The sequence below is a fragment of the Thunnus thynnus genome, chromosome 10 (genome assembly GCF_963924715.1).
Source record: "Thunnus thynnus chromosome 10, fThuThy2.1, whole genome shotgun sequence".
Lineage (NCBI taxonomy): Eukaryota > Metazoa > Chordata > Actinopteri > Scombriformes > Scombridae > Thunnus > Thunnus thynnus.
In genome coordinates, this window is record NC_089526.1 from 9,158,241 (window position 1) to 9,179,632 (window position 21,392).

General features: G+C 35.8%; 1 protein-coding gene across 4 annotated transcripts in view; it reads right to left on the bottom strand.

Moving 5' to 3' along the window:
• LOC137191003 (golgin subfamily A member 4-like) overlaps positions 1-21,392 on the bottom strand; it is a 50,400-nt gene that overhangs the window by 22,804 nt on the left and 6,204 nt on the right. For 2 of the 4 annotated variants that reach the window (XM_067600782.1, XM_067600784.1), the window contains exons 1-3: positions 2,473-2,711; positions 1,091-1,138; positions 507-808 (exon numbers count right to left, since the gene is read on the bottom strand). In XM_067600782.1, coding sequence (XP_067456883.1) covers positions 507-665 — 159 coding nt within the window. In that variant the 5' untranslated portion in view covers positions 666-808; positions 1,091-1,138; positions 2,473-2,711. Of the gene's footprint in view, positions 1-506; positions 809-1,090; positions 1,139-2,472; positions 2,712-20,283; positions 20,328-20,694; positions 20,743-21,392 lie in introns of those variants that run through there. The other 2 variants (XM_067600781.1, XM_067600783.1) reach the window with 2 other exon arrangements.

Consider the following 21,392-nt stretch of genomic DNA (forward strand, 5'->3'; position numbering starts at 1 on the left):
CTGGAAAATGAAAAAGGTAAATCATACAGTATTATGCAGGACAGGATGTGAAGTGTTTGTTTGCTCTACTACCATGAATACCATGACTGACGATTTAGACAGCGCTCTCCACCACCAACACTGAAACACCAAATGATGGAAAATCATTTGGACGAATGGTGTTCATCCCTCCAGTAGAGTTTCATAGAAGTCATGTAATAATGTTTTATATGATGGATGGATGTAGATTTTCATTTAAAGAGGTCCAAGAATTGATCCTTGCAATGACATTAATGTGTATTTTTATTTAATAGGATCCCTTAAATTTTCCATTAAAGGAACAGAGTTACGCTGTATTCAAAGTATTGTGTTTATGAACTACATACTGTACATTATATTCACTTAATTAGATTCTCAATTGTATTCACCAATTGAGTCTCAAAAATGAAACAGTGATTATCTGAAAGCACAAACTACACTATCCAGACTTACATTATACTGCTTTAGATAACTAAGGATTTACTCACTTGCACTGTATCCATGACTTTCACATCCATGACAGTCTCGCTCTCCGTTCTCTTGAGGTCATCAATAAGATGTGGCTCGTTTCTCTCCAGGATTTTGTAGAAGATCTGTTTTCCTCTAACTCCACTGGATTCCAAGGGCCCACTAAGGAGTGCCCTCATAGTCTCCTGAGAGTCATGATTAGCCCTGATTTTATCATAATTTACTTGATTTATAACATCACGTTTGAGGAGTTCTTCCAAAATTGGTGCAACATTGGTCACTCTCCGGATTAGCTCGACTCAATGTTTATCCACAAAAAGCTCTAAGTAGAGAAAGAAACATGACACAAAGTTGATGAAAGATATTATGAGGCTATAATCAGCGTATATCAGAACATGTTTCATATGAAGTGTAGCAAACTAAAATGCATACAGTGTTGAAATGGTGGATTTCAAAAACCCTTTATAACCTGTTCAAAATATCCTTCCACAGTTCAACTATTAGTTGTCAGATTCTGATTTTACGTTTAGCTTGTTGTAGACAATCTGAACTCAGTGAGTAACATTTAGTGAGATCACTGCGTACATAATAACTGTGCACTCACCTTCCTCCATCCTATTTTTATCAGTTGCTGCCGCTGAGGGTCATGAAGCTGGAAAACATTTTAAGAAAAAATGAATGTTGCAGAACAATATATTGTTCTTAGATTTCATGCATACCTCTGTTGTCCATTATGCATTTAAACAAAATGTTTATTTCTTTCATGATCACAGCACCAAGAAGAAAAAATAAATTATAACAGGTTTACTCTACACAGTTACTCAGTTACTCATACTCTCAATCTCCAAATGTTTCGCTCAATAAAAAACAATCCCTGAAAATATTTCCACAAATGAATACATCATTCTCTCTTTAGAGAAATAACATTTCTCACAGATGTATCATAACATAATGGACCCCGGGTACAATTTTCAGATATATCCCCCCTCTGTTTCCACTCATTTACTGTAATCTCTCAATTTTAATCTCTGATAAGGGCATAAAAATATTCCAGATGTATTTGTTTGTAGAGCTGCAACGATTAGTTGATTAATTGATCAGTTGCCAAGTATTTTGATAATCAATTAGTTATTTTGAGTCATTCTTGAGAAGAAAATTTCCAAATTCTCTGATTCCAGATTTTTTGGTTCCTTTAGTCCTTTTAGGACAGTAAACTAAATATCTTTGGGTTATGGACTGTTATTCAGGACATAAGAAGACATTGATCACAACAGTGATCAACTTTTTTTTTTTCTTTTTTTTTTTGCCATTTTCTGACATTTTATGGAACCAACTACTAATTGATTACTCAAAAAATTATCAACTGATTAATCGAGGATGAAATTATTCATTAGTTACAATGATTAGTCGATTCATTGATTAGTTGATCATCAGAAAATTAATTGCCAACTATTATGATAATTGATTAATCATTTTGAGTGTTTTTTTTAAAGAAAAAATACTAAAATTATCTCATTTCAGCTTCTTAAATGTGAATATTTTCTGATTTCTTTGGTCTTCTATGATAGTAAACTGAATTTCTTTAGGTTGTGGACTGTTGCTTTTGGAAACAGTGATCAACATTTTTCACCACTTTCCTCTTTTTCTAACGAATCGATTAATCAAGGAAATAATAGATAATGAAAATAATTGTTGCAGTCCTATGTGTTTTGCTACTGCCATTTTCTCATTAACGCCAATAAGCCTTGCATGGGCTTTCACGCATGCGTACACACACACACACACACACACACACACACACTCGCTTAACTTTCACGTTTCATCAACTGTCCAGTAGCAAACAACTCACATTAACAAAGTGTTAACTAATGTTTTATTGTACCATTGAAACAAATTTCACACACAAACATAACTCTACAGCGGAAGCAGGACGATGAAAGTGAAAGTTAAAAAGAAGCAGTACCGTTTGAAAACATTGTAACCTACCGTTATAAAAACAGCTTGTCGTTCCAGCCGTTGAGATGTGAAATCTTCCTTTTTTTCTCTAAATTAATTGCGGCAAATCCTTCATTGTTGTGTCCATGAACGAGATTTACTGTGATCCTGGTGCTGCTGTCTGTGACGTGCCCCGATGAGCTTATAATATACAGGAAATGTCTAACTGGGCAAGGGGCCGCGCATGCATCCAACGAAGGTGGAGCGACATTGCTACGCTTTGTCCACCAAAATAAAAGAAAAATAGCAACAGGTGGATTGTCTAACTTATCGTTTTAGTATACACGTCTCATCTCTCAAAATAAATGCTTTTATTCTTGTGTTTTTGTTATTAAACTTCGTATTATTCATTGCACTGAACTGAGATTGTCTAAAAACCAAGGCAATCATATCTTTTTTCCTCCTATAATATGACAAAGTTATGATGTACTACGCAGTCGATTACATCCTATGTTCCTGTTTGGAAACCAGATCCAAATGCGCTGTGGTTCAACCTTTTGTAATTAATTTGTTCATTCAAATACACGTTCAATACTGTAAAAGAAAGATCAATAATCATTTTTAACACATTGCTCGCCTCAATTACACCTAGTCTACTTTACTCGAAATGTACATTAAACTGAATGCAGCATTGTAAACAATATTTTGTTCCTGTAATCCACTTTTGCATTGCAAATCATAGCCTACCTTTGGATATTGTTGTAAATGATTTTGAATTCCCCCTCCTTGAAGGGTAAATAAAAAAATAATCATAATAATCATCATGTTAATAATGTATTGCATTTATATAGCGCTTCACATTACACAAAGCCATTAAGGTAGGCTACTTGTCCTACCAGGCAGTCTATGAAAATATGTATCCCCTCTGTAATGTACGGGTGATGCCCTACCATCAAGTGTTTTATTTTGTTTATACTTCAGATCATACCTAATAACCTTGGTGTAATGGAAAAATACAATATGTCTTACTAATTCTGATACTTACACTTATACTTTGGTGATGTTTTGTGATCTGGTGTATGGTGAAACAGAGAGAACAGGCCAGTCGCACCTGTATGTTGAAAGGACACTAATGGACTAAGCACTGGGTGTGTAGAGCAGCAGAGATGCTGTGCTCATACCACTGAAGTACTGTGGAGAGTGCTAAGGCTCAAAACTAACTTTTTTAGGGAGTTTTATCTGTAGAATGTAGTAAAAAAAAAACCCAATAAATTAAATTAAATTAAATTAAATTAAGGTGTCCCACAGTATGATAAAATGCCCTCTCAGGTGCCTGCACAAAGGAGAAAACATACCAAAGTTCTGTGATGACTGTCTAGTTATGGGTAAATCAGGATGAAGTGCCCTGTAGAGGGCCTCTATATGTGACAATCTTGAATGAAGTGCCCTCATGATGTCCTTTCAGTGGAAGAAAATGTGATAGTGCCACGTAAAGAGCCCCCAAAGATGAGAAAATATGATGTGCCCTTTAAATGAAGAGGATGTAATGCAATGCCCTATGATGCTGTTGTAATGGGGTGAGCTGGAGGTTCTGTATGGGTGCCCTTCTAGTGAACAACAAAAAAGAAAAAGTGCAATTTAGGGTTAAAGTGCAAACTGAAGTGCAGGTTTGGGTGCCCTTTCAATGAAAAAAGGTGCCCTATAGGATGCACTGTATGGGAGAAAAACATTGTGAAGTGTCAGAAAAATAGAAAATTATTCGAAAGAGGGCAACATTTGTGAGGACAAGAAGCTTTCTTTTAAGCCAAATCCTGTAATTATCAAAGATAACAACCAGAGTCGTCATAGATGTTTTCATTTACATCTTGTTGGTAGTGTTGTCATATAACTTACCAGACTCCCAAAGAAGAGTTGTGGCAATCTGCCAACATAACTCTGCAGCATCACTTTGGCCAGCAGGGAATTTGATCTTTTTGTCTGTTAAGATTTTCTCAATGAACTGATATTAAAAAAACACATTATAATTTACCAACAATTCTAAATATATATTTTATCAAGAAAGCAGCATTTTATATGTACACATACTCAGGGTTGCCAACTTTGGGTACCTGGCTGGAGTGAGATTTTGATGCCATGGGCTTAACCACGCACACTTATTCATCTGCTCATACATTTACTCAATTCACCATCAGTGTTTAAAGCTACACAGTTTGCACATGTGGTGACAACGGGAGTTAAGGTCTAAGATTTAAGGATATAGCCTGACTACACCACCCCAGGACTAATGTTTTGTCTCATTTGTTTAATTGGGTTCCCTTAAATTTTAGTAATTGAATGAACATCTGATCAAGTTTTAGGTCATTAATGTTATGCTGAAACAGAAAATTCTAACACAAACTTTCAAGCACCATTGTACATTCATTTCCTGTAGATAACCCTAACCTCAACCACTACTTGCCCCACCCTAACCCAAACCTGAACCTAAACCTTACCTTCATTTTAACAAGTCTTCACCCTAAAATAAATGATTTACATTATGGAGACTTGCTTTTTGTCCTCAAAAGGGAGGCGAGTCCCCACATGTGACTGTTTAAACAGATTTATGTCCCCACAAATGATGAATACCTGATACTCTCTCTCTCTCTCTGTCTCTCTCTGTCTCTCTCTCTCTCTCTCTCTCTCTCTCTGTTTAACACTAACGTAAACAAAGTGTTAACTAATGTTTTATCGTAGTATTGGGCTGCTGTAACAATTTACACACACGAATACATCTCTACAGAGGAAGCAGGACGATGAAAGTGAAAGTTAAAAAGAAAAATAAAATACAGTTTGAAAGACAGTTTTACCGTTTTAACTGCAGTTTGTCGCTCCAGCCGTTAAGATGTAAAATCCGCCCAGTTTTTTCTCTGAATTAATTGAGGTAAATCTTTCATTGTGTCCATAAATGATCTTTACTGTGATTCAGGAGCTTATATCCGGTATTAACTACTTCTTAGTTCCTCAAATATTCCTGCTAACTGTGGTAATAAATGTCACCGGGCGTCTCTCTCTCTCTTCCATTACTGAGTGTTTCAGTAACACCTGTTGTGCTGTGAAAAGCAGCCCTAATCGCTAATCCTAATCTATTTGAAGATAATCGCTTTAAAACGACAAGCAAACGTACAGATAATACCCACAAGACCTTTTAATCATTTATAAACTGAGTAAATATCAAAAGGGACGAAATGACTCATGTTTTTTCGAGACACAATTTACTACGAATAACAACCTACACAAATCAGTCTCATTGTGTTTAAGTCTAGATATAATTTGAAAGTGAATAGAATAGACTATATTTATATTTTGTGTATTTATTATATTTATTTTTTGTCTCTATAGTTCTATATTTTAAGGGTTTGATATGTACCTCCTACTTTAAACTTTAAAACAACCTGCAGTGCCTTTCCTTTATCCAAAGGTATATGCAAAATAATTTGAGAAGATGACCTCTCAATTAGGCTTTCATTACAACCAAATCATGAAAATGAAAATAGTTGTTCACTGGCATGGAGGTTTTGTGGGAAACACTCAGAACTACTTTCTTCTTCTAGGTAAACAATCACACTTGAAACTTGAAACCCTTTTCAACAATTACAGACACAAATGAATGTTATGATCAGTGTGCACATTTTGAAAAACTTGGCGGTAAAAACACACGTGTGACTGTGTCACATCAATATACTTGCTTCATATATATTGTTTTTAGATCACTTCATTCTCTCAAATAATCAGAACCAAACATAACAATGAGGGAATTTATTATAGATTTTAAAATAAAAAATATGTTGAATGACCCTCATACAGTAAACAGTGCTCCTTTGTTGCCAGCTGGTAATTTCAAAGGATACAGTACATTCATAGGCAACACATATTTATTTGTAAAGCACCTTTCAACAACAAGACAATTCAAAGTGCTTTATGTGAGACGTCAAAAAAGATATTAAGACAAGATATCCAGTATAAAAAGAAAGCATTATAAAAAAGACACTGATAGAATTAAAAAATAATAAAATACAAGATTAAAATAAGATCAAATCGAACAAAACATAAAAAACAAAAGAACAAAAATGTGTCTTACATCTACAAGAGTTTTAGTTCTTGTTGACACTGTCAGAAAGGTGATAATTCAACTTAATGTTTATTATTGAAGTCGTAGTGGGCAGTGTTGTTGTTGTTCTGGACTGCATTATATTAAAAGGTGTTAGTAATATTTTGTCCACCCCCCGTTGACATACATGAGGGGGGAAGAATATTAGAAACATCTTTTAATATAATGCGAAACATCACCAAACACTATGACCTCAATAATCAACATAAACATTTTTTCAAGATTAAATACTGTTATATGATTTTTCTTTGGTAACATCAGAACCAATGATGATTCTCTTCATTTCTCTTTTCCCTTTAAGATCTTTCAACTGATCTAAACATCACATGTTCTTGTTGTTATAACGGAGGCTAAAATAAATCACCCTCTGTATTTGATTTGTTGCATTTTGTTTTCATAGTTAAAAATAGTCACAATGCAATAATTTTACACTTGTGTCTTAAAAACTTTGGACGGCTCTGTTTCTTGATTTCCTCTTGTCCTCCTCAGTGCTAGAGATAGCAGTAGTGCTGCAACTGATGAGTGGATCACTGAGAAATAAAATAAAATATGGGAAGACTTGTAAAATACTCCTTTAACTGTTTGTTTGATCAGGTCCAAATGTTCTGTAATGTTCTAAATAATTAGGTCAGCAGCAAAAATGGGATTGTTTTTGCCACTCAACAGGCCACTTCTATGTTTTTATTTGTTTATTGTTTTTGGCTTTGGATCCTGAGCTGGTGTCTCACAACTGCTTCACCAGATCGTTCCTGTTTATTTTCTTGAAAAGCATCTTGGTCACCTCTGCAGCTTGTTGGCTGTAGGTCTGCTCCATCAGATCCACCACATGTTTCCTGTCTGCCTTCTCCAGTTTGCTCCGTGGGATGCACGGGAGTTCTGCCGGGATGAGGTCTCTGTCCTGCAAAAACCACTTGAAGTCTTCGAATTCTTTGTCACTCAAATGTTGCAGCATTTTAAGAAGCTTCTCTTTAATCGTTGTGATTGTTGCTGCCTGGTGAAATACAAACAAATAAACAAAGGGAGATGATTTGACCATAATTTTATTGATTAGAGCTGAACAGCTCCTCTGAATGCAGCATCAGTTCTAATCATGATTTAAAATATTGGATGATTTTCAACCTGCATCTTATTGAAGATTTGTTGTGAAAAGTCAGATTGATGTGACATTACTCACTTTCTGGACCAGTGCAGATAGTTCATCCACACTTTGTTCCTCTGAGGAGAAATGGAATAAAACACTTTGCATCAGGCTTTCTTGATTCATAAAGATTTACAATACAAAGGGTTTTCTCAAAAAATGACCAACAAAGCAAACACAATCTTGAATCTCTCACCCTCTAATCATTGTGATTTCACATCAAAGTGCAACTTTGTGCTGCTCCTTTCACTCACACAATCAACAATTTCTATATAAATTCTACTTTTTTTTATTTAAAGTGGAGCTTACTTAAATTTGTCAAATATTACAAACACAAACTTCATTCGTGCCATAGATTTTCTGAGAAAAGGACTTAAGGTTAAGGACCAAGTACACCAGGAAGAGTACTTATGGTTGCTGAAGTAGCTAATAGAGATCCAAATAAAACACAAATGAACACAATAATTAAAGAGGAATCAGAGCCCATAAAGTGTTTATTTTGACAGGTCAGTTCTACATTTTATAAATATAATGTCATTCATCCTCCAAATGCCATTTTTAAACCCTCAAATCTCACTTTTTTGTTTTATTTGTTATCCCATGCAGCACTTACATTAGCCACTATAATGTGTCTAACCCTTGATCAAGTTAGACCTGCTCTGTTTGGGGTTTTTTTTGTTTTTTCCTTGTAATTCTTAAAAGTCATTTCATGAGAAAATTGCATAGTTAATACCTGTGGACCTGCCTTCAGCCAAGGTATTTCCACCAGTTGCTCGACTTGAGGATCCCAAAGCTGTAAGAAATTTAGGGAAAATTGTAATTGTTTAACAATTGTATTGTTCTTCTTTAACGTCACTGACACAGAAAACAAACTGCTTTCTTTAATGATCAGAACACCTGAGAAAAAAGTTGGCAAATACAAAATCAGGATCTGTCTCTCAGAAGCTTTTGTTTCTCTTAATTTGTCCTTGATTTGCTCTTCCTGTTTATGAATCCCTCAGTGGATTAGTATCTATTAGTGTCTACATATCAGATCAACTAAACAACAGTCAAGACATTGTATTTGAGTAAGTATTTGTATAGAATATAAATGAGGGTGATTAAAACATAAGGATGGCGATTTTCTATATTTTTCTTATTGTCAACAAATCTCATGTGCAGAATCAAATCAACAATGAATCGATACTACTTACAAGTATTGTGTTTATCCAAAGCCTGATATATGTGCCGTAGACCTCCGTTGTTTTCAAAAAACTATTAAAAACATGTTAATGAGCCACATTGCTGCACTGGATGACATGTTCCTTCATCCCTGAAGACAGTGGTTACCGTAGTAATCTGTAATTATTACTGTTAAGAGACTCGCGTCCTCGCACATGAACGGTGGCCTCTTCCTGACATAGAAATACTTTGTGGAGAGTAAAAACTTGATCGCTGTTATTAGTTATTGGAGCCATTTTTAAACAACTAACCACACTCTTTGTGGCACAGAGGAATAACATGTCAGGCTTTGGATACAGACACAATACTTATGAGTAGGATCGATTCATTGTTATTGTTGCTCTGCACGTGAGATTTGTAGACAATAGAAAAGCTGAAAATTGCCATCCTCATCCCTAACTATAGGCAGTCCTAAACTTCAATAATCAATCAAGAATAATGTATTTTGAACAAAGTATTTATCAGTATTTCAGTCAACTTTACATTTAAGGGAGCAAAATGCAATGTTTGCAAACATGCATGTGTTTAAGGTGAAGTGCCTCTTTATGTTTTGTAATGAACCTACCTCTCACTGTAGCACCAGCTGGTCCAGCTGATGATGCTGCAGCTGCAACACATTAAATGATAACCTTATAATAAATACATTGTTCTAGACAAGAATACTTCAGCAGGCTAAACAAAGTACAAGAATACTGCACAAAATAGCTGGCCAAGTTCAGCTCTGTAAATTCAGCTAAAGACAACTTCTCAGCAGTTTATTTAAAATGGTCAAATGTGAAATATGTGAAAAACAAACAAACAAACACAACAACTTAGGTGCTACAATAATATCATGGCGATCTTACGATTTGGTTTAAAATCTACAAACATTTTAAACATTGATGAAATTCCAATTGGTTTTATTCTGGTTGAAATATTTGCAACAAATGTGTGAAATATTTATGACATATGACTGAAAACTGAAATCTCGTACAGTAATGGACAGTAAATATATGCAGTGTCTTACCTTCTGAATGACCAGAGTTTGGATAGTCAGCTGAAATGAAATGGAGAACATAACCTATACCAATATTTGCTGATTTTGTGGGTTTATGTATTTCATTCACAACAAAAGATTAAATAATGAGACATTTTAGCTAAATAAAATATCTATTATATTTAATATCATTAATATTCTTATTCTAAAGGATCAGTTGTAGTTCAAAAACAACCGGATGTTATTACAGCGCTGGTCAAATTTGTTGTGTTTTGATAAATTGCTCTGTCTCAAAACCCATACTTGCTGTCTTAAGCACTTCTATGGGTTTGTGACTATTCATGGAATAAAATAAACAGGAATTTCTCCTCATTATCATGTATTAAATGGCAGGTGAACACATAAATCAGACAGCTACAACCAGAATATCACACTCACAGAGCAACACGTCCATTTTCAGTGTGCATTGGTGTTGGTGATTCAGGTCTCATTAATTATTACATTAATTATATAGAACTTTTAAGTTAATGGAAAAGACAGAATGCATCTTTTTATATAGTGTAGGTAATATTGTTTAACAACCACTGACCTTTTCGAATTTCACAGGTCCACACTGATTCACACACTGGTTCACTCTTCTTTGCATAACGGTCAAAGAGTGTAAAGTTGAAGTTTCTGTCTGGATGTTCAATGAACACGTCATAGAAATTCGGGTCTTGGCTGTCATATCTGAGGGTTATCCCGTCCTGTGTAAAAAAATACAACATAAGGAGAGGAGTTAGTTTTTGACAAAGGTAAACAGTCAAGTTAAATCCTTTATAACAAAAACAAAACTAGATGATTAGTGTCTGGTCATTAGGAACACTGTTTTGCACATGCTCACATCATTCACAGTTCTGTCTGGCTGCTGATCTCTCCCAAACTCTGAACACAGCGAGCAAAGCTGACTCCACATTCACCAAGCAGTATTGGTAACCTTCTTGAAGTAGCTTATGTGTGACCAAAAAGTCAATGGATTTGTCACTAGGCTCTTAAAAGCTGTATCTAGGGAGAATGTTGCTAAGTTGACAACACCGATCACATGTCTCTTTGCACAAGTTGCCAATACAAACAATGATGCATCTATTTACAATTAAAGGAGTCTAAATGCCAATTCCCTTAATTGTATCCATGTTTCTCACTTGCATATTTTCCTTGTGTCTTATGTTGTATTCACATCATATTGTTCAGTGTTTAATTACAGCCAAGTTGGAAAAGACGTTCACGCAAGCTACCTGGTTGCAATTCTGAGTTGAAGATGTTTTAAATTTCTGACAGTTACAATATTTCCAACATGGCTAAAAGAACTACGAAAGTGTCAAAATCCCTGCAGCAAAATGCTGCAATTTCACCATCAGTCACATCTAAAAAATCTAATAATAACACAAATACAATAAATCAACTTGAAATAAAATATTGTTAAAATGTGCAAAACCAGGTGTGACCACACCATTTGCACACCTCAATGTGCAATGCAATGGCTTTGATCCTATTTTATCTTTTGATACAATACGTCTGAACCACAATTCACTACATAACTGAAGCGAGGTCGGTGAGCTAGTTCAGGCAGCCCAACTCAAGTGGCTGCTCCACTCACAAGCCATACTCCCCTCACTGTGACATATATCCAACATACCCTTATAACCTTGGCGGTGTACTTAAGTCGTCAGTACTCTGCTCACATTTAGCTGCATCCTGCTGCCACACTGGTCATACAAGCTATGCTTGCTTGCTGCCATTTGTAGGCCTATAGAGTTTCAAAAGCTCGACCTCCACCCCAGCATCCACCTGTAGGCTCTGAGTCTAGGAGGGAAGTTAGTACTGTTGCTCCCAACTCCTTGCTGTGTGACATCAATGTTTTCTTGTGGGGAGTCACAAGATCAGAGCCTAGACGCCAAACATTAATGCTGTACATGTTCTGCATTTAAATAATAATGTACTCCACATGAGTTGGCTGACTGACATGTAATTACTGAGAGACAGTACAAAGTATACCGGAGGGGAAATTTTAGCTGTGTCTATGTCTGCGGTGAGAACGAATCCTTGTTGCATTTTCAGATACTTGTCTGGACGTGGCTTCCGGATTACTATGTATCCATCTGAGGATTCTGTTTTGTCCACTGTCTGGAAAAAAAAAGCAATATACTGTAAGCACAAAGCTGCTTCAAGGTTACAGTAGCAAACATTGTCATTTGTGTTTTAAAGTACATGAATAAGCAATACGGTTTTTACAATAGAGTATTAGGAGCACTGTTGGGAAAAAATGAAATGTGAGGTTTCCAGAATAGACAAGATATTGAGGAAAAGATGATGTTATGAAAATAATATATATTTTGAGAATAACCAAATACGCTGCTGTAGAATTGTGGTTTAATGAGTAAACAGGCGAGAGCAGCCTTCATTAAAAATTAAGTTACAGTATATTTCATCAGTGAAGGAAATACTTAGTGTATCACACCCGCAGTCAAAATACAATAAACCAACTGCATTATTTCTGAATTGTATAATCTTATGAAGCAGCTGCTGAAGCACATTGAGCACTTGGTTTTGTCCAGACAGCTGTGCCAAAGAGAGCAGAGATCAAATCTCAATGTATGGTGTCGGAAAAGGATTGAAGGCTGCTGCACATTGACATGCAGTGAGCAGTGGGCTTAATTTGAAAAGTTTCAGTTTGTCAGTGAGATCTATTAGCCTCCAAACAAATATTAACTGCTGACAGAAATCTGAGGAGAATCACTTGGTCCATCATCTTAAAATAAGGAAATGTGTCCACTTCGCTGTCTCATGTTTTAAGTGGCTTATCTTCAATAAAATGTGCTTAAAAATAACAAGTGTAAATGTGAACTTTGTTATTGATCACACATGTATGTTTCAATGGTAAGTCATATTTTTGGATATCGTTTTAAGAAGATTTTTAAATGGGAATACAGAAAGGGGAAAAAAACCTTCTGTTACCAGCGACTCCTCCCACTTCACAACTCTATTCTCACAATTTCACTTTTTTTCCACCACTGGCCCTAATACTCAGTTGTAGGTTTTTTAATCTGATTATATTATACATTTGTGATAGTAAGATATTAAATAACCTGTTTTAGAGCAGGATCATGTGGGATCAGATACACATGTAGCTGGAGGAACGTTGTGTTTGGTTTATAGTATATTAACACGTTGCACTTTATTTTCACCGGAAAGCCAATTTTCATCAGAACCGCTCTTGGAGAGAAAACTGGTTCGGATAACTTGACATGGGATGATGTGACCTCAGACACGTCCTCAACAACATCTCCACAGGCATCTATGTGTAGGACTGCAAACTTGTCTAATATTGTAGAGTCATCTGCACAAAATACAAGCACATATATTTAGTGTGGAGAAAGGGATTGTATCACAATACATTTAAATACATGTTTACTTATTTCTTCATGTCCACTTACCTGTGCAGATCCAGTGTGGCAGGTACACTTCGTTTAACTTCCCAGCAATGACTGTGATGTCAAGTAGAGGACCTGCAGGCATGTATTGTAAGCTTTCCATTCTCTCCATGTGTTCTTCCCAAGACCAGAACTGGTACTTAAAGCTGACCTTTTCTTCACAGACCCATCGCAGGTCAGAGACACTGCATTCAAACCTTCCTGCTTCAGACTGTAGGCTGAAAGAAAAAAAAACAAATGAGTTTGTGCATATCTGCAAAATAATTTTAAGTGTAATGGAGTAAATGTAAACTTAACCAGTAGGTTAACCAGTAAAGAACCTTGCTGAAATGTTTGCCATAGTTCCAGTTTGTTGTGACACAATATTGAAGATATTATTTTTACCTGTAAGTTGGAGCCTCATCTGCATCTGTACTGTTCACTTCAGGTTCAAGTTTAGTCCAGTCACTGGACTCCTGCACAGGAGGACAATCACTTTTGTAAATACTGTAAGTGGAATTGTTCCTGTTTAATCTTTTTCAACATCATACAAATGAACAAATAAAAAAAAAATATTGAAAGAAAGGGATTACCATAATGCTTCCATGAGCCTCAAACTCCAAGCTTCTTGAAGGCCCTTGTTAAAACACAATGGAAAATGTTGTGTTAATATAATGTTTATATATAAAATCATATTTTAACTAACAAATGCTTTGCTGCTTTAGCACTATGTGCTACATAACACTCCTCCAGTATGAGAACAATATGTTAGAGTAGCAGCACTTCACAGGACTTCTGTTATGTACAACGTACAGACTAGCTACATGTAGCCAACATCAAACATGTAAAGTAATGAGTGTTGATGTTGCCGTCATGCTATATAGTCAATGTCCTGTATCATGCTGTTGTGGTACCAAACCAGATACCGAAAACCAACAACTTAATGGTGGTGCAAGTGTTTGTTTTTTTTCACACAACTTACCTTTGGATCCTGAGCTGGTGTCTAACAAAATCTGCACCAGATCCATCCTGTTCATCTTCATTAAAACCTCCCCAATCACCTCCACAGCCTGTTGACCACAAATCTCCACCATCAGATCCACTAAATCATCTGTGCTGTCTGCCCTCTTTATTTGGACTCCTGGGATTCTTGGGAATTCTTTCATTTGAAGTTTCTGCAGGATGTCTTTGAAGTGCAAGAATTCCCCGAAACGTAATTCTTCCAGTGTTTCCAAAAGTTTCTCCTTAACTGGTGTCATCGTAACATCCTGATGGATTAAAAGTGATCAGAGGGCATTTATGTAATATTTCCACTGTAATGATAAAACACTGATGTCTTTGCATCAATGTAAACATTTAAATCATTTGAGTATTGTAACAACTAATATTAATATATTACACAAAGTAATACTGTGATTAATCTACAGTGATTTTATAAAGACAAAGTGTGAGCACAGTGTCATTCATTTCATTTATTTCTATAAACTGGTTATCAGTAATTGTGATTTATTGCATGTCTCCAACTCTTTCTGACACTGTGCTGCCAAAAGTAGGAATGAGTCACCTGATCATATGTTCTTATTGCTTCAATAGCAGCTGTGATATTTCTGCTTTAAAAACTCTTTCCACCTATTTACCATCAGAGTTGAATAAGAAAGTCTGGAAAAACATACACGTCCTAAACATTTAGTTGTCCTGTTCTCATCCTCAGTAGTAGAGATAGCACAGATTTTATTATAGCATTATTGGTGGATATAATATTTCAGCTCAAAATCTCAATCAGAATCCTGCTTGAGTTCAGTGAGCACCATCTGATGAAATGATACCATTGGTTTGTATCATTATTAATAGTGGTCAAGATGAGGATCATTTTCAACCAGCAGCTATTTGATGAAAGCTGTGTTGTGTAAAGTGTGTCTGAAGTGACATTACTCACTTTCTGGGGCAGTGAAGACCTCTGCTTCTCTGAGGAGAAAGAAAATAGAAAATGACTCAAGACTGATTAAACATCAGACTATAATCAGTTTTAGTCAGATTTAGTTGCAATAACACTAAAATCTCCTCTGCTGCTTCTGACATCATAAACAATAATCATACGGAGAGAAGAGAGGTTGGATATCATATCATTAAAACCTTTGAAATCTAATAGAATCCAATATAAAAGTCCTGCAACAAATATGACCGTCTTTATGTAAAGATTATCACCTCACAATTATTTGATGTCAAATAGGATTTACAATGTTGTCAAATGATAATATTCAGTGTGTCAGAGAGGTGTTCATTCAACTCCATGGTCATTTTTTAGGTCCAAGCATGTAGCATTGATGCACTGTATTATACTGTCAATTGTACCTAATATTTTGCCTTCCCTTAAAGTCAACCTGAAACTGGAATTCTCCTCACTTTGTTTGGAAGGAAATATGATCTATAATGACACTGCAGCTATTGTGTATTATTTTCACTTTTCCAAGAGGATAAGTCTGTTTGTGTATTTGGCTCTAGGAGTGGCTGACTGACATCTGAGAGCTGCAATGTTAACTTCCCTACCGTGCTACTGACTGGAGAATGTTGTAGTCCTGATAACGATGATACAAGACTTTTTTTCCTTTTTCAACAAGCCCACATAGCCTTGGTTATGTAACATTAGCAACTTAAGATGTCTGTCACTTGACAGTATGTAATATTTTGGATCCATTGTGCTGTTAAATTTGTTTTCCGCTCAGTAAGTGTAAGCCAGCAAGCTAGGCTAACTAACTTCCACTCAGAGTAGAAGAAAGCCTAGCTCTCTAACGTTAGATTCCCACCAGTCAAGAGGCAGACAGAATATGAGCGGACAGAGTGCGGTATGACAAAAGTCCCTGGCTGCAATCAAACCAGTACATTACAGTTATGTGGTATCCACCTTAACCATCAGACTTTTAGGAAGCTGCTTGTGTTTTTTTTTGTTTTTTGTTAACTTGAGAGAAGAAACCCTTAGAAAAGATCTCACTTTTTCAAGCAGTAGATGTCATTTTGGAAACTATGCTATATGTAGGAGTCTAGTTATTCTGGGTTTAGTTTTGGCTTGTTGTTGCTGTGGACAATTTAAAAACAGTGATTGATCTAGAGTCACTGACTCTAATGACTATACAGCATACAGTAAGTATCTTTGCTTGTGATAATGGCATCTAGATGATTAACAATCAAAACAAACACATATTCAAATGGCTGCCTGACTGACTGACTCCAAATGTATTTTTAATGATGAAAAAACAGTCACATTAAAATGGAATAAGACTCCAGTCTGCAGACCAAATGTTTGACATTGGAATTGTATTTCTTTTTTTCAAAGACTTACTTTTGGGTCCTGAGCTGGTGTCTGTCAGACTCTGCACAAAATCTCTCCTTTTCATCTTCTTTAAAACCTCCCTGGTCACCTCCATAGACTGTTGACCGTAGAGCTCCACCATCAGCTCCACTAAGTCAACTGTGCTGTAGGTCCTCTCTATTTGGACTCTTGGGAGGTTTTTCTGTCTTTGAAGTTCCTGTAGGATGTCTTTGAATTGCAAGAATTCCCCAAAACGTAATTCTTCCAGTGTTTCAAAAAGCCTCCCCTGAACTGGTGTCATTGTAACGTCCTGATGGATTAAAAGTGATCAGAGGGCATTTATGTAATATTTCCACTGTAATAATTAAACACTGATGTCTTTGCATCAATGTAAACATTTAAAACATGTGATTATTGTAACAACTAATATTAATATATTACACAAAATGATACATTCATAAAGACAAAGTGTGAGCACAGTGTCATTCATTTCATTTATTTCTATAAACTGGTTATTAGTAATTGTGATTTATTGCATGTCTCCAACTCTTTCTGACACTGTGCTGCCAAAAGTAGGAATGAGACACCTGATCATATGTTCTTATTGCTTCAACAGCAGCTGTGATATTTCTGCTTTAAAAACTCTTCCCACCTATTTACCATCAGAGTTGAATAAGAAAGTCTGGAAAAACATACACGTCCTAAACATTTAGTTGTCCTGTTCTCATCCTCAGTGGTAGAGATAGCACAGATTTTATTATAACATTATTGTGGATATAATATTTTAGCTCAAAATCTCAATCAGAATCCTGCTTGAGTTCAGTGAGCACCATCTGATGAAATGATACCATTGGATTGTATCATTATTTAAAGTGGTCAAGATGAGGATCATTTTCAACCAGCAGCTATTTGATGAAAGCTGTGTTGTGTAAAGTGTGTCTGAAGTGACATTACTCACTTTCTGGGGCAGTGAAGACCTCTGCTTCTCTGAGGAGAAAGAAAATAGAAAATGACTCAAGACTGATTAAACATCAGACTATAATCAGTTTTAGTCAGATTTAGTTGCAATAACACTAAAATCTCCTCTGCTGCTTCTGACATCATAAACAATAATCATACGGAGAGAAGAGAGGTTGGATATCTTATCATTAAAACCTTTGAAATCTAATAGAATCCAATATAAAAGTCCTGCAACAAATATGACCGTCTTTATGTAAAGATTATCACCTCACAACATAATCTTTGATGTCAAATAGGATTCACAATGTTGTCAAATTATAATATTTGGTGTGTCAGAGCGGTGTTCATTCAACTCCATGGTCATTTTTTGGGTCCAAGCATTCATGTACTGTATTATACTGTCAATTGTACCTAATATTTTGCCACCCCTTAAAGTCAAACTGAAACTGGAATTCTCTTCACTTTGTTTGGAAAGAAACATAATCTATAATGATAATGCAGCTATTGTGTATCATTTTCATTTTTCCAAGAGCATAAAACCGTCTTCAGAAACATTTGTGAAATTAGCATCTGAGCTTCAGGCTCTAGGAGTGGCTGACTGACATCTGAGAGCTGCAATGTTAACTTCCCTTCTGCGCTACTGACTGGAGAAAGTTGTAGTCTGATAACGATGATACAAGACTTTTTTCCTTTTTCAACAAGCCCACATAGCCTTGGTTATGTAACATTAGCAACTTAAGATGTCTGTCACTTGACAGTATGTAACATTTTGGATCCATTGTGCTGTTAAATTTGTTTTCCGCTCAGAAAGTGTAAGCTATCAAGCTAGGCTAACTAACTTCCACTCAAAGTAGAAGATAGCCTAGCTCTCTAATGTTAGATTCCTACCAGATGTTACATGTCAGAGACGTGTTGATTTAATTAATGATTTGTTGCCCCCTGCCCACTACTTTTCTCACACTTTACATTGGTGATTAAATGAAGTTTGCACTCAAGCAGATATACTGTACATTTTTAAAATAAATTATTAGATGTATTCATTAGACAAATGTGATTGTGTAACATGACAGTTTGTCTTCTTTGTTTTACCTTTGGGTCCTGAGCTGGTGTCTGATAACCTCTGAACCAGATCAGATCTGCTCATTTTCTTGAAAATCTTCTTTGTCAGATCCACAGACTGTTGACCACAGTTCTGTAACATCAGATTCACTATGTCCACTTTGTCTGTTCTGTTGATCATCATCAGTGGGATGTCTGGGAGGTCCTTCTGAGAGACAGTCAACAGCAGGACCTCTTTGAATTTCTTTAACTCCTGAAAACTCAAATCATTCAGGGTTTCCAAAAGCATCTCTTTAACAGCTGCCATTGTTGCTACCTGGAATAATCAAAACATTGATGAGACATACAGTATATTCAATCCACTAGAAAAAAAACACTAAAATAGTTTCTCATTGCATCTCATGAATGTAAGTGTAGATGTGGGTGTTATATGTTTATCTGTGAGATCACTGTCAAAGCTGAAGAAGAAACTCAGGAAAAATGTACATGTTGACATTTCCTCATCTAATCCTCAGTGTTAAAGATATGAAACATTACTGATGGATAAAACTGTAGCTTGAATGCAGCTTCAGTGAAAAATATTCAGCTTAAATCATGAGTTTGGGTTGTATCAATATTTAAAATGTTTAAGATGAGGATCATTCTCAACCTTCAACTACTGAATAAAAGCTGTGTTGTATTGAGTCAGACAGATGTGACATTGCTCACTTTCTGGATCAGTGTAGAGAGCTGTTCATCCACATAATGTTTCTCTGAGGAGAAAAAAAATATAAAATGTCTAATGAGTGATTGATGAAAAACAGATGAGAAACACTTTGTATCAGGCTATATTGCTTTGTACTAATTTAAAAAAAATATTTAAAAAATGATACGTAAACCTCAGCAGTGATGCAGACATTATCACTTATATTTTTCCCCCTGTCCCACAATACTTTTTTTGGTTTTAATTGTCTTACTTTTGGGTCCTGAGCTGCTGTCTGACAGCCTCTGCACCAGATCAGGCCTGTTCATGTCCTTTAAAACCTTCTTCATCATCTCCATAGACTGTTGGCCGTACTCCTGCACAATAATTAACACTATGTCCTGCATGTCTGTTATCATCGGCAGCCTCCAATTGATGTCAAAACGTTGACTTGTGAGCTTCAATTGACCCCAGAGGACTTGCTTGAAGTTCTTGAGCTTCCTGATATTCAAATCAGCCAGTGTTTCCAGAAGCAGCTCTATAACAGACGTCATTGTTTCTACCTGGTTAATACAAAGAAAATGTTCATTGGCCAAATGTACAATCTCTCAGGTGGGATGATTACAGATTTTTCTGTTTATGTCTCATCAATGTGTGTGTTTTTATAAATGTGGATATATACAGTTTACATTTCCCCAGTGGTAGAGGTAACACTGATTTTTAACATTATTAGTTAACATTCTTGCTTCAGACCTCATGTGTACATGATGCAACCTGAATGTAGCTTCAGTTCTGAGAGAACCAGCTGGTGAAAATCAGGAATTTGATCTGTATCATCATTTATAATGTTGAACATGTTTTTTTCCTGCATCTGTTGAATGAAAGCTGTATCTGTAAAGTCAGACAGATGTGACATTACTCACTTTCTGGATCAGTGCAGGCCACTGTTCATCCACAGAGTGTTTCTCTGAAGAGAAGGAAATAAAACAAGACTCATGAATGCCTGGTTTACCATCAGGTGATATAATCAGACACTATCAGACTATCTTGTTTTAAATTAATTCTAATATTAAGGATTAATTGCAGAAGGAAATGAAAATCTGCTTAATAGTAACATCCTAAAAATCAATTACCACTTTCACCTGATGAACACTTATCAACATGACGTCACATTTGTTATTAAACTCAGTGTTAAAGCTTCACATAATGAAATGTAGATTAAAATAACTACAGAGCTTTGAGGAAAGGATTCAAATCTGTCATCTTTACTCCTAGTTAAAGGAATAATATTTGTAATTTTGTTATTAGTGTTTCAAATGTCTTATGGTACCTACCTCCCTCTGTGGTTTTTACACCAAACGCTTCAACTGATGATCCTGCAGCTGAAACACATTTAATGAACATTGTAATTACATAATAAAAACACTGTGTGTAACCTTTACGTGTACTTGTCCTCAGTATAATACTCTGACTCCCAAATATGAAATGAAGTACCAGAGAAGTCAGACACTACCTCTCTCTTGAGGATGCTAAGAAACTGATTCATGCCTTTGTATTCTGACACTTAGATTGTTGCAACGCATGTTATACTGGTTTGCCAAAAAAAAAAAAACAACTTGTCCAAAACTCAGCAGCAAGAATTCTAACCAAAACCAGTAAAAGAGGTCACATTACTCCTGTTTTAGCATCTTTGTACTGGCTCCCAGTAATGTTGAGGATAGATTTTAAAATTCTTTTACTTGTTTTTAAAGCTCTGAATGGGCTAGCACCTTCCTACCTGTCAGATTGCCTATTGGAGTATGTTCCAAATCATTTCCTCAGATCGCATGATGCCGGTCTGCTGAGGGTGCCACTGACGAACAACAAGAGGTATGGTGATGCTGCCTTCAGTAGTGATGCACCAAGGATTTGGAACAAGCTCCCTCCTCATATTAGACAAGCAACCTCAATTGACAGTTTTAAGAAGCAGCTCAAAACCTACTTCTATGACCTTGCTTTTAATTCATTTTGTTTTATAGCTATGATTTTATAT